Source organism: Meleagris gallopavo, chromosome 22 (assembly GCF_000146605.3).
Source record: "Meleagris gallopavo isolate NT-WF06-2002-E0010 breed Aviagen turkey brand Nicholas breeding stock chromosome 22, Turkey_5.1, whole genome shotgun sequence".
NCBI classification, from domain to species: domain Eukaryota; kingdom Metazoa; phylum Chordata; class Aves; order Galliformes; family Phasianidae; genus Meleagris; species Meleagris gallopavo.
The window spans coordinates 12,036,631-12,048,371 of NC_015032.2; the positions used below are offsets into that span (position 1 = coordinate 12,036,631).

Genomic DNA, 11,741 nt, shown 5'->3' on the forward strand with positions numbered 1-11,741 from the left:
TTTTTGATATCATCTGACAACTTTCAGCAAATGTAAAGCTGTTCTTCACATACAGAAACTAGTCCATAAATTAAACATCAAAGCACAAGCAACTAATTACTGCCTGCAGCTCTGCTGATTTAGACCATGAATTAACATTACGTAGAAAAAGGAGATCTCAAAGGAAAAGAGTGGGAAAGCAATTACCTATCAGTAAGTGATATCTGTCCTTTTGAGTCCACATAAATCCCACTCTGTGTTATAGCAGGAGCGTGGCAGACAGCTGTCCTTACAAAAGAAAGTTAAAAAAAGGTTGTATTTTAGCTCCAGTTTTAGTCAATTGAGAATAAACAGCGTTTTCTATACAAGGTAGACATCTTAGCTAGATTCTAGTTTAAGGTACTGCATTATTTCTGCACCTTGCTGAGTACAATATCATGCCCATCCCAAACAAAACATATCTCCCCTGCTTGCAGGTTAGTTGTGGTATTGTGGGCTGGTAGAGAAAGATCACTGAAACTTTTGACTCAGAAGGCGGCATCTGAACTTAAACTTCCCTGGCAAAGGCACAAATGTGATTAAATTCCTTAGAGGAGGCTGAAGAAAATCTGTGATTTGAGTTTTGCTTACTTGGTGTTCCCAGGAACTGAACATCATCATTCTCATCTGGTCCAGTAAACCAAGGAATGCAGCACAAATAGTGTCTACATTAAAGAAACATTAATGACAGGAAGCATCCTGCATCAGTCTGAAAAATATTTGTAGATGCACCATAAAGTAAGACAAAGACCTGTGTTTAGAAAGCAGTTTTCAGTTCTTTCTGTTGTTTCAACAGGCTCATTATTGGACCGTAGCATAGGCGCATTTCACATTTATAAAGCAGTTCTTGCCTGCAAAAGATACACTGGACAGTAAAGGGTAGACTTTCCCATTTCAGAGCAAAGAGCATTACCTTAATCTTTTATCTGGGCCTGCTTTTCAGTGGCACTTGATACAGGAGCTATACCAAACACTTCCTTGAATACATAAAGCCAGAGATTGAGTTACACATCATCTGTGCCGCCGGGAAGACAAAAGCTCCTGTATTACCTGGCACATGCCTGCTGAATTATTGAAGTGACTCTTCAAACTGAATATATTCACTGGATAATTAGTCAACAGAAGAAAACGGTCTCTCTTTACAAAGCTAATGCTGGCAGGTATTGTATCTTGCATGTACTGTAACAGAAAGTATTTGCAGAACTGCTGCAACACAGACATTTGGAATTGCTCTACCAACGTGAGACTGTTCCAGAGGCACACAGCCCTGCCTGCGGTAATGCCTCCACCTCCTGCTGCCTTACCAGAGAGTCTTGAACTTCTTTTACCTAAAGGAGCACTATCCCTATTTCAGGTGCAGGGAAACGGCACAAACAACCAAAGGTTTGCTTTGTGTTAACAAATCCTCTGATGGAACTGAAACAGATACCTGTGAGCCTGAGTCCAGCCCAGCATCAGATGGCACCCACAGATCACTGCTGTTCCTTCGGTAAGGCTGCAGCTGCAATGTCAGCTCCTCATCAGCTCCTTTCCTGCTGCAGGTTGGGGATGCAGGTGATGACATTCTGCCAGCGCAGACCTCATTGCTCTTTGCTTCAGATGATACCCAGGGATAAGAAAGCTACGTGAGGTAGCAATCTTAAATCGTACACAAACATTATCACTCAGACTATTTCTCTCTTTTGTTGTCTTGCACCCTTGTTAGCTTTGAAAATGAAAATCCAAAGGCACCGCATTTCAAATTGTTGCCAAAAAGTGCACTTGTTTTTAGGTAACACAGCTCTGAGCTTACCTGCTTGCTTTTACTGAAGTAGATTGGCTTCTTTCTTGGTCTTGGTTCACCCTTACAGATAGATGCACTCCTCTAAAACTTGAATTAAAAGGAAAGCATTGCAACCTTACAAAGTCCTTGCATTCTGTCAGTATTTTGGGGGGATAACTTGATATTAGAAATACATTTTAAGTTTTTGTGCTTTTTTCCTTTAAAACCTCAAACTTAAGAATTCAAAGCTGTATAAGCCAATACAAAGACAAGAAGCAATGAAGGCGCGCTGCATTCCAGCACAGCTGCAGCTGCGTTGCACTGCAGAGCATCTGCACACAGCGTGCACCATCCTGCCAACGCTGCCACCTCCTGGCTGCAAGGGAGACGCACGGCAACAGGTTGAGATGACTTCACGCCTTCCATGCGTTACGGCATCTGTCAGTATAGAAAATTCGACGAGGGACTCGTTTTCCGAATTTATTCCATTCATTGTGTTGTGCGCAGCGCTGCTGAGAGGCGACAGAAGCACAGAAACCAGGGGAATGTTCCGTGGTGAAGCTCCACCACAAACGATTCCTTCCTTTGGTATTAAGTGGGAATGGGAGAAGATCTCTGCACGGCCAAATGCGACCGTACTGTGCAGCCAAACCACCACAGTGGCTGTGAAAACACCTTCCCCAAGAATCTTACTTCGGGTATTTTTGGATAAGTAACTGCCACACAAATAACACCGAGATGTGGATAAGTAAGCTCTTATCTTAAGGCTTGAACAGATACAGCTGTGTGCACTTCACAAAAGAACCCACAATAATCCTGGGGAGGAGTAAATTGCCAATGCATTCTTTCGGGTAATGGAGAACAAATCAGTTCAAAGTTTGACTCTGTCATCTCAGCTGAATGTATCTAACACACATAGCAATGTAATGGAAAGTATGCCCTTCTAAAATTAGTCTGAACAATTAACGTGATGACTAAATAATTCTGAGGCCTCACTGAGATAAAGGAATCGATTCCAACACGAGAATAAGTACTCAACTTATTAACACTAAATGAAAACGTTCTGGCCAAGCTCAGTACCCTCTCAAGCAGGTGCAGCTCCATTGGAACCCGCAGAAATGTACATGCCAAACTGGGATGAATCTCTTTTCTCTCAACTTCATTCACACAGTTGTGTATTTAAACAAAGAATCAGAATCTTTAAACAAGAGACAGATGATACATTCCATTCTTCCCTATTTACACCAGTGGGAGGTTCTGTTCACGGGATTTTAAATTTTTTGGCCATCAGCAATCACACACAACCTTGAGTCTACTGCCTGCTGCCATTCGGCTGATTGGGAAGACTGGAAAAACGTGGGAACAGCCAAAGATTACAGCACAAGCAACAACTGAAAAGCAAGCAACAATAAAACATCCACACAGATCTATTTAAGCAAGCAAGCAGCTATTGCTGAACTGTTGGGAACTTTTTTCTATGTTAAAGAAAACTAACAGACCATGAATGTGAAAACCAAAATCATATCAACATAGGAGTAGCAGGAAAAAACTTAGCTCGAGAAACAAAGCCCAGAAGAGACAACAGCAGAATGGACCTCCCTCAAAGATGCACCAAGTAGGAAATACACACCAAGAAAGCAAGCAAGGACTGATGAACACAGCAGAGTCTGAAGTCAGAGGGCCGGTGAGCTGGAGATTGTGAAGACAGTGTGACTCAGTTATACTAAAGACCAATTGTCAGGTGTCTGGCTGTTGCAATAGCAAACAACTTCATTCACTCTCATAACACAAAAGGCCTTTAATGCTGCTACTCTTAATTCTTTGAGGCAAAGCCACAGGTATGATTCATAATGAAACAGCAGCTGCAAAATGCATTCCATCTGCAGATAAGGCAGCCGGGGAAAAAGTATTTTACTTTTAAAGAATGCATGAATTGCAGTGAAAGGACACAAAGCTGCTCCTAGAAGCAAGCACACCAACTTGGCCACGTGATTCTATCAGAACTACAAAATATAAAAAAGCATTTCGTAAAAATTTTATTTGAAACATAGCATGAATCCATAACCATAACTGTCACAACATACAGTTTCACAGAGTTTGTACAATATGACAAGTATTTTTATACATGCATCCCCTCACCATTGTTATCAAACAAGAGTTGAACAGGAACAGTAAGCATTCACTTCTAGAAAGAAACTTTGGCATGTGTACAACTGGACAGTTAGAAGTAAACAGTGGTAGATTCAGATCAGAGAGACACACATTGCTTTGACTTTGCTTCACAGCGTTTTTGATCAGGATGAAACTCACCAGCACTATTCTCTAGTTAATACAAAAATGACCTTTCTTTTCAGTCCAGAAACCCCTGGTAAGGGACGAGAAGTGTTAACAGAGATGTAGAAACTAACTCTTAACTCAAAAAACGTCAGCTTTAAAGCAGTGTAGGCCACCGGTATTTTGCACTCATTAGTTCGGTCACGAACAGAACAGAACTGTTAATGGATTGCTGACATTACTGTACTCTATACCACTTGGCACAACTGGCAGTTTCTCCTTTGGACTAGCATGAGAATCGTTGGCTCAAAAGTCTTGTGCATTGCTGGAGTGTAAAAGTAAAGGAAAACAGAATTTGCACTTGTGTCCATCCATCTTCTGTCTTGAATTTGTCAATGCTATACATACCTACCAAAGTCATTAAAAAAAAGGAAAACAATTTGCAAGGCATTTCCTCCCAGCACACAGCAGGCAGTACTTCCATTTAAAATAATTATTAAAAATATATATGTATATCAACCAATGAAAGAATCCCTAGATCGTAAGTAAAAACAAGCCTCCTTTGAGAAGAACTACATGAAGAATTGCAAGTGCTTACAAAAAAATACAGTATGCATACAACTTCTCCAGAACGATTACAATTAACACATTTTAGTTAGTACCAATTAAAAAAACAAAAAGAAATGCCTGAGCTTCTAAGCAGGAATAACTACTGAAGATTTAAATTTGTGCTGCAATTTCATTATTGCTTTGGAACAGACAGTGCTTGAGTCACATGAACAACCGCCTCTCTTCCAAAACATACAAACACATCATAATATCTAGCTTGAAAAACATCCTCCAGCAATTCACAACACAAATCATTCTTACTCTTCTTGTTGAAAACGATCCAGATTTGACAGAACTGTGGTGCAATAGGGCACAAGTGGCAGAGTATAGGCATGAATGGCAGAAACACAGGAGAGTGACACAGCTCAGACTCATACTCACTACTTCTTATTCCGAGGCTTTAACTCTTCTGCTGCATTTCGCAGAAAAATGTAGTTTTTCTTTTGTGGATTATAAAATTCATGACCCTAAAAAAGAAAAATCAGCTCTATTTACTCTCTTCAATACAGACAATATCAACATTATCTTAAAATACAAAAATATGAATGTTCCATTAGTTTCATTTATTAAGATTCACTCGAGGTCTTTCAGGTCAGATATCAGACATTACTGAGTCATAAACAGTTTACCAGTTAAGTAATTACAAGAATTGTGTAGAACTACTGAAGTCTGATGCAAAACCTGAAGCTTATCAAAAATGCTACGTAGAAACAGTTGCAGAAAACAAACTTAGTATCTGCTGGTGAACAGATCTGAAAGATACTTTGGTACATACATGCCATTGCAGTCTACCTGAGTATTTAGAACAGAAGAATTCATCTGCCCCTGTCTAACAAAGTCATTTTACTTTGGACAGCATTCCTAAGAGTAGATACAACATAGGAAATCATAGTCTTACTTCTCTTCGTGGGATGTGATAGAATTAGTTTGTGTTATTTCTGCATTCATTTAAGTTGAAAATACAATGAATGTCATCTTCAAATTTAAGAGTGTGAGTTATAACAGGCAATAAACACTTCCCCACTGTAATTCCACTAAAATTCAGTTGTATTTCAACTGTCCCTTTCATCAACTATAAAGAAGAACTGATCCTCCACCTCATTGTTTTTTGATTCTCTTGCACCTAGATAAATTCTTGTTGAGTCAAATCTGGAAGATATATCAATAAGTGAGTGCCACCAGCAAGCTGCACTTGGATCTGGAAATACAGTACATACCACTGAAACACTGTTAGAAGTGCCTATAAATACAATGACAGCTTAATAGAAAGAAAAACTAATCATCTTCATGAGAAGCAGATTTCAAAGATTAGTGAAAACTTCTGAGTGTGCAACGTGCACCACTTCCATTTCCACAGCAGAACACACGTGAGCAACCAGCACGATTCCTTGCATGAATCCTTCCAGCACAAACCACACTGCTTACGTCTTGTTCATCCACATCTGCAAAACAGCAGTGCTTGCCAATCTTACCAACTGAAGCTAAAAGCCATACTGAAGAACACACTGCTCCAGTGTTAGAATTCATCATTTTTCTGCCTACTATGACCACTGTAAATTTTCTTGCGTGCCTATGAAGCTAGAAAGTTTCTATCACTACCTACAGAGATCAGTACAAGCTTTGTGTGATAGGATAATTGCCTTAGTCATTAAGTACAAGAGTGAATACGGGTTGAAACCTCTCTTACCTTTGACCAATCATAACTGGAGGCATATGCAAATATATTCCCATTATGGTTGAAACAACAAGCAGATATTGGTTGGTCAAGTTGTTCTGATGTTTTTAGCTTTGTTCGTGCATCTTTATCCCAAAAGCTGAATCTACCATCAGATCCCACTGTTGCAAGAGTGCCATGGACAGGATGGAATGCTATTCCATTTACCTGCAGAACCACAGAAAATACTACGTAAAACAGCACAGTCATCCACAGATGACTGGAACAAAACATGCTGGATCCCAAGAGTAAATACAGCAGAAAAGGCTTTTTGCAACTATAGATACATCTTGTTTTTTGAAGTGTTTTACCGGATACATTTTTAAAACTAGACACTGGAGCAACAAGGAAAGCATCTTTATTGTAGCAGCTAAATATTAAATGGGTAATGCTTACTATATTGTGTAATGGCATTGGCTCAAAATCAGCAAGAACAGCAAGATCAGAAAATTTTATCTCCACCAAAAGGATGAAACGAATAGTTAATCTGACTTCTGTTTTAAAGAAAGTGCAAAAAATTGCTTTTCCTCAATGCACATCAAGGACTGCACTTCAAGCACAGAGTCTAACACAACTTTTACCTGGAGCTGAAAAAGAATTAACAGTTCATAGCAGGTTTTACATTAAGAACTTATGTTGTTTTCCTACACAAACGACCTCGTGATATAAGCTCACTACTTACAGCATAGATATCCTGAGGTGCTGATGTGTTTGTTCCATTGGAGCGATGACATTTGAAAGTGAAATTATCTTTTGCACTGGGGAAAAAAAACGACAAACATCTCTTATGTTCTTCGTTGTAAACTGAGAAATAAATTAAGAACGATTTAACAAGAATACTCACGGATTTGGAGGGTTGATATAATGAATAGCTACTCTTCCTTCAATACTTCCAAGGGCAAATCCAGTAGGTTTGTTCACTTTGTCTTTAAAAATAGCAACGCAGCGATGCTAGATTTGAGAAGGAGAGTATTTTAGATAGAAACTTATGTCTTCTCAATGCTGCTCTGCATAGGGACACAGAATGCTCCATATAACAAGGGAAAGAAAAGCACACAGAAAAGATCGAGAGATATGGCCCAAATTCTCAATAGAATTTGACCTATTATTTACATTTGTAAACCTTATCAAGATCAGCAATAGAAATTTCCTCAGGAGAGAAAAGTCCATGTACTTAACTATAATAATGGCTAACTACTCTAAAACATTATAAAGTCTAAACAACCTAAATTTAAAAGACCTCTCAAACGTCCATTTCTACAGTGCTGCAACACCTGATATTAATGAAATATTTGCAGTCCCACCTTCTTGGAATAAATGCCATCATCATTCTTGTATTCTATAACCATTTGCAAAGTTTCAAACAACCAGAAAGAAACAAAGTCTGAGTGACAGCACACTCAATAGCAGGCTATCTTCCAAACCCTCTCATAGCCCCACAAAGAACAGATCTGCAGGACACAATAAATCTCAATTTAAATGCTGTGTATACAGGTAAACAGATTTATGTGCAGCAGTAATAATTTTGTGATTCTTATGTAAAATGCAAGTTTTTTGTCATTTCTTATTTTATTAAAGAATGCTTCTGAAATTATTTGTACTTCACATATAAGGAGCTTCAGATATGGAAAGCTGGATGAAGGACAAGGAAAAAGGTAATCTCAGAACACTTCTGTTGAACTCGAAGAGCATTTCAAGAAATCCCTTTCAATCCTTGCAGTCCCATCACAGGGAGGAAACAGACTCCAAGATGCAGGGGGTGGCAATTTATTTTAATATACCACCATAATAAACATCAAAGTAGGACATGTGCCATACCAAAGGAAAGTACTCCACCTTTGAAATAATTTGTTGTTTTTTTTGTTTTTTTTTTACATCAAGAACAGCAAGTACATAATTTCAACAATCTGTACAAATGCACCTGTATCAAATATAACTCTTTACCTGGTGTTTAAGAGGTGATTCTATTCTTCTAAATTCAGATGGCTGGTTCTCTAACTGATAAACTATCAAACCCCTTTCTGCGGTGGCCACAGCAGCCATAGGATGAACCTAGATGAGTTATAAAACAGGTTGGAAGAGAGGCAGTGGTGTTCATAGCATGACAGACAACTCAACTTATTTCACAGAAATCCCTGAAGAATTTTACAGCACCAGACTTCTTTTGGGGGAGGTAGGAAGAAAAGAGTTCACCTGTAGGTGGATCTTCCAACAAATCAGCTCTCCACTGCCACTGAGAGCCTTCCCAAAACCCCCCATTATTAGATGACCCTTCCAATGTGAATTCCAACAGTGGTATACAACCTAATCTGCAAATAAAGGAAAGCCAGTCTTACTGCTGGTTTGCCTTTGGGATGTTACCAGCACAGCAACCCTACTCTGTATGATGCAAATATCTGTTTTCCAGAGGTTCAATCATGAACATCAACATTAGTGTTATCACTAAGATCAGAGATCAAATCCTAACAGTCAGTACTCAGCGTGAGCCTACAAAAGCCCCAGAGATAGCCACTTCACTCATCCCCCAGCCATCCAGCTGACTCTTAGTTTACTACACATCATAGCTCACCACATCTGCACAGTAACATCTTTCAGGGAGCTGCAGTGTCATCATAGGCGTTGGTGAACGGGTATCCCAGAACTGATGGAAAGAAAACAAAACAAACAGAGGCTCAGAGTTGAGCAAATAGTACCAAGCTGATTCACTCTTGTCAGACATTACAACTCTCTATGAAGTGAAGTTACTACATTGATCTGTTCTTGAATCGGCGTGTTTAAGAAAGTATTTTCACTCTGATAAATACTGCCATAAACAGATTGTTAGCACACTCTGCACCCACTTGTTTGGGTAAAAGTTGTACCTTCAAAGTTTTATCCCAGCTTCCTGTCATCACACAGCTGTAATTTGGTGCTTTAATCCAATGGATGGTCTTCACAGGAGCTTCATGCTGAAGAATAAAAGAAAAAAGTAAAAACACACACTAGGGAACAACTCACGTTTCTTTTTTATGCTCCTCACATTTTTGCATGTATTTACACTTTTTAAACCATTCAAGAAAGTCTCTCTCATATTAGTATCTACTTTAGAGGCACTGAACATTAGCATTTCTTTAAAATTAGCTAACAAAGGTAGCTTTTAATTAAAGAAAAGAAAAAACTACACAATAGCTTAGGACTTACTTGTGCAATCTGAATAGCCTGATTACTGTTGAGATCCCACATTTTGGCCGTTTTATCACAGGAAGCAGTAAATACTTTACTTCCATCCTGAAAAACAAGAGAAAGCCCAAGAGAAAAAAATATCTGCATCAGAAAATTGTCATGTCTTACCCTGTTCCGTAGTATAACAGTAATGTAACACATACAGGCATTGCAAGACAAACAAAAGAAACAAAAAGAGAAAAGAAGAAACAAAGTGGAAATTTCTTTGAGTCTGTGTAACAGTGGCACACTTAGCAATGCCACTTTCAACCTGGAACCAGGCATTCCTCCATGCCTGCCCACTACTGTTTCTTCACAGCTATATATTAGTAACAAAGATAAAGCCCCAACAAACAGTGACTATTCGCTCCAATAGAGAAAAAAATATTCAGTATCTAGCTAAAAGCTTTTCAAAGGAAGGGGTGGGGAGGATAAGGGTAGTTGATTTTTGGCACATTCTTTTCTGTTGTACTCTGGACTGTTACATCAACAATACCGATAACAGCCTTTAAACATTCTGCTGGCCAAATCCTCACTAGCCCATCTGTGTCCCTTTGCTGTAAACATGCTTTATAGAAGGCCGTGGGGATGGCAAAATCTTCACAAAAACACATTCTGTATTGTGAAATATAAACACCACACAATGGAAACTCAGCTTAAAATACAGCAGCTTTAGATTTAAGGTTCTCCATTCAAGGCCTTTTCCAAATTTTCTTTTAAGCCCAAAGAGAAAGCTGTGCTATTACCTAGCTTTAAATACACTTTCACTTCTAAACACACTTCTACCCTCTTATCTGCCCATCTCAGCCTCTTCTGTTAGAGTATGCTCAGCACACAAACACAGTAACAGAAATATGTACAATAACCATGGGATGCATCTACATCTATACTCATGTTTCCAGAAAATACGTGCCAATTTATTTAGGCTTACGATTAAATGTCACTGTTTATTTTTAAACTGAAACATACATCACTCCAGCAGCCATCCAGTACAGGCCCTGTGTGCATCTGCTGAGCCTTTGGAATCGTCTGTCCGTTATCCTGAACCTCCCAGCAGCGAACCTGGAACAGGAGACACATATACAGATGTAATATACAGATATAAGACTACAGAGTTAAAAGAATTCTCACCTTGAAGATTGCTCATCTTGAAGATGCTTAGCTGTCAGCTAGGAGCAAGCTGTTGCAGGCCACCAGCCATCAGACCAAGCAGAATTGGTAAAACCTGCACTCGCATTTCAGTCCTACTCTCTCTGTGTTGGTTGGGAACACACTCCAATCCCAACAGAAATTTCAGTAAGATTGTAAGAGCCTCATCTTTTTGAGATGAACATGTCAAACCAGCTAGGATTTATCTGCATTCATGGCTTTTCCTCTGGGCAAAGTATGATAGTCTAGTTATACAAGAAAATGAATCTTAAAACGTCAAATCAGAAACCCAATAGCAGAAATACTGATTACGTGTTCTGAGCTGAAACTTAGAAGCCACAGGGAGATGAATGGCTAACATGAGCTCACAACTCAATCCCCCAGCTGAAGCTGCCATGTCAAAGTACGCAGTGCCAAGGCATTAAGACACACATTTTGCAGTGGAAGACTTCCAGCTCCACGGTACAAGCTCTAAGGACCACATTTTGCACTGTAGGCACCGATGCTTTCACTTTATTCATCTGTAGGCCTGGCTGTGGGTACTCACATCGTTTGCCCACGATCCTGCAATAAGGAAATTGCCCGGCAGTGTTGGTGGACTGAACGCTAAACAAGATATGCTGTCGTCGGGCGGAGATGTTACCTCAATATCCTATAAGAAAACAAAAGACACCGTAAGATTAGCCACATTTGAGAACCGTGACACGGAAACCTTTACCTGTGTGGGGTTGGTGGGGATGCGGCGCTGCGAGAACACAGCACACAGGGTATGGCTTCCACGGGGTCACACACGCGCCTTCATCGGGTTGTGGTTATCCGCAGTCGTGCTGCCGAACATGCTGGTACCGCCGGTACCGAACCCGGACGTGGAGCCGAACAGACTCATCCTCGCTCTGCGAACGAGAAAGCGGCCCGGTGAGAAGCGGAGGGGACAGCGGGGGGACAACAAAGTGCCGCATCCCGAGAGACCCCGCCCCGCGGTGCCATAGGAAGCCCGCAATTTCCCAGCAGAGC

General features: G+C 40.0%; 1 protein-coding gene across 2 annotated transcripts; it reads right to left on the minus strand.

Moving 5' to 3' along the window:
* Positions 1–3,793: 3,793 nt before the first annotated feature.
* Positions 3,794–11,649, minus strand: RAE1 (ribonucleic acid export 1). 2 transcript variants are annotated; one of them, XM_010722546.3, is made up of 12 exons: positions 11,524–11,649; positions 11,275–11,379; positions 10,548–10,640; positions 9,558–9,644; positions 9,239–9,325; positions 8,947–9,018; positions 8,322–8,429; positions 7,222–7,328; positions 7,060–7,135; positions 6,351–6,545; positions 5,045–5,130; positions 3,794–4,462 (listed from the first exon to the last, which is right to left on the minus strand). In XM_010722546.3, coding segments are annotated over exons 1-12 (1,107 nt in total). In that variant the 5' UTR covers positions 11,614–11,649; the 3' UTR covers positions 3,794–4,461. The 2 variants fall into 2 exon arrangements, with proteins under 2 accessions (XP_010720848.1, XP_010720847.1); XM_010722545.3 differs by having other exon boundaries at positions 3,794–5,130.
* Positions 11,650–11,741: the final 92 nt, after the last annotated feature.

Excerpts from the sequence above, each read along its gene's own strand:
- RAE1 (XM_010722546.3), bottom strand. The coding sequence starts at position 11,613 with ATGAGTCTGTTCGGCTCCACGTCCGGGTTCGGTACCGGCGGTACCAGC. Across the intron at positions 9,326-9,557 it reads AGGCTATTCAGATTGCACAA|CATGAAGCTCCTGTGAAGAC; the intron begins GTAAGTCCTAAG and ends TTTATTCTTCAG. Across the intron at positions 5,131-6,350 it reads CCAGTTATGATTGGTCAAAG|GGTCATGAATTTTATAATCC; the intron begins GTAAGAGAGGTT and ends TTTCTTTTTTAG.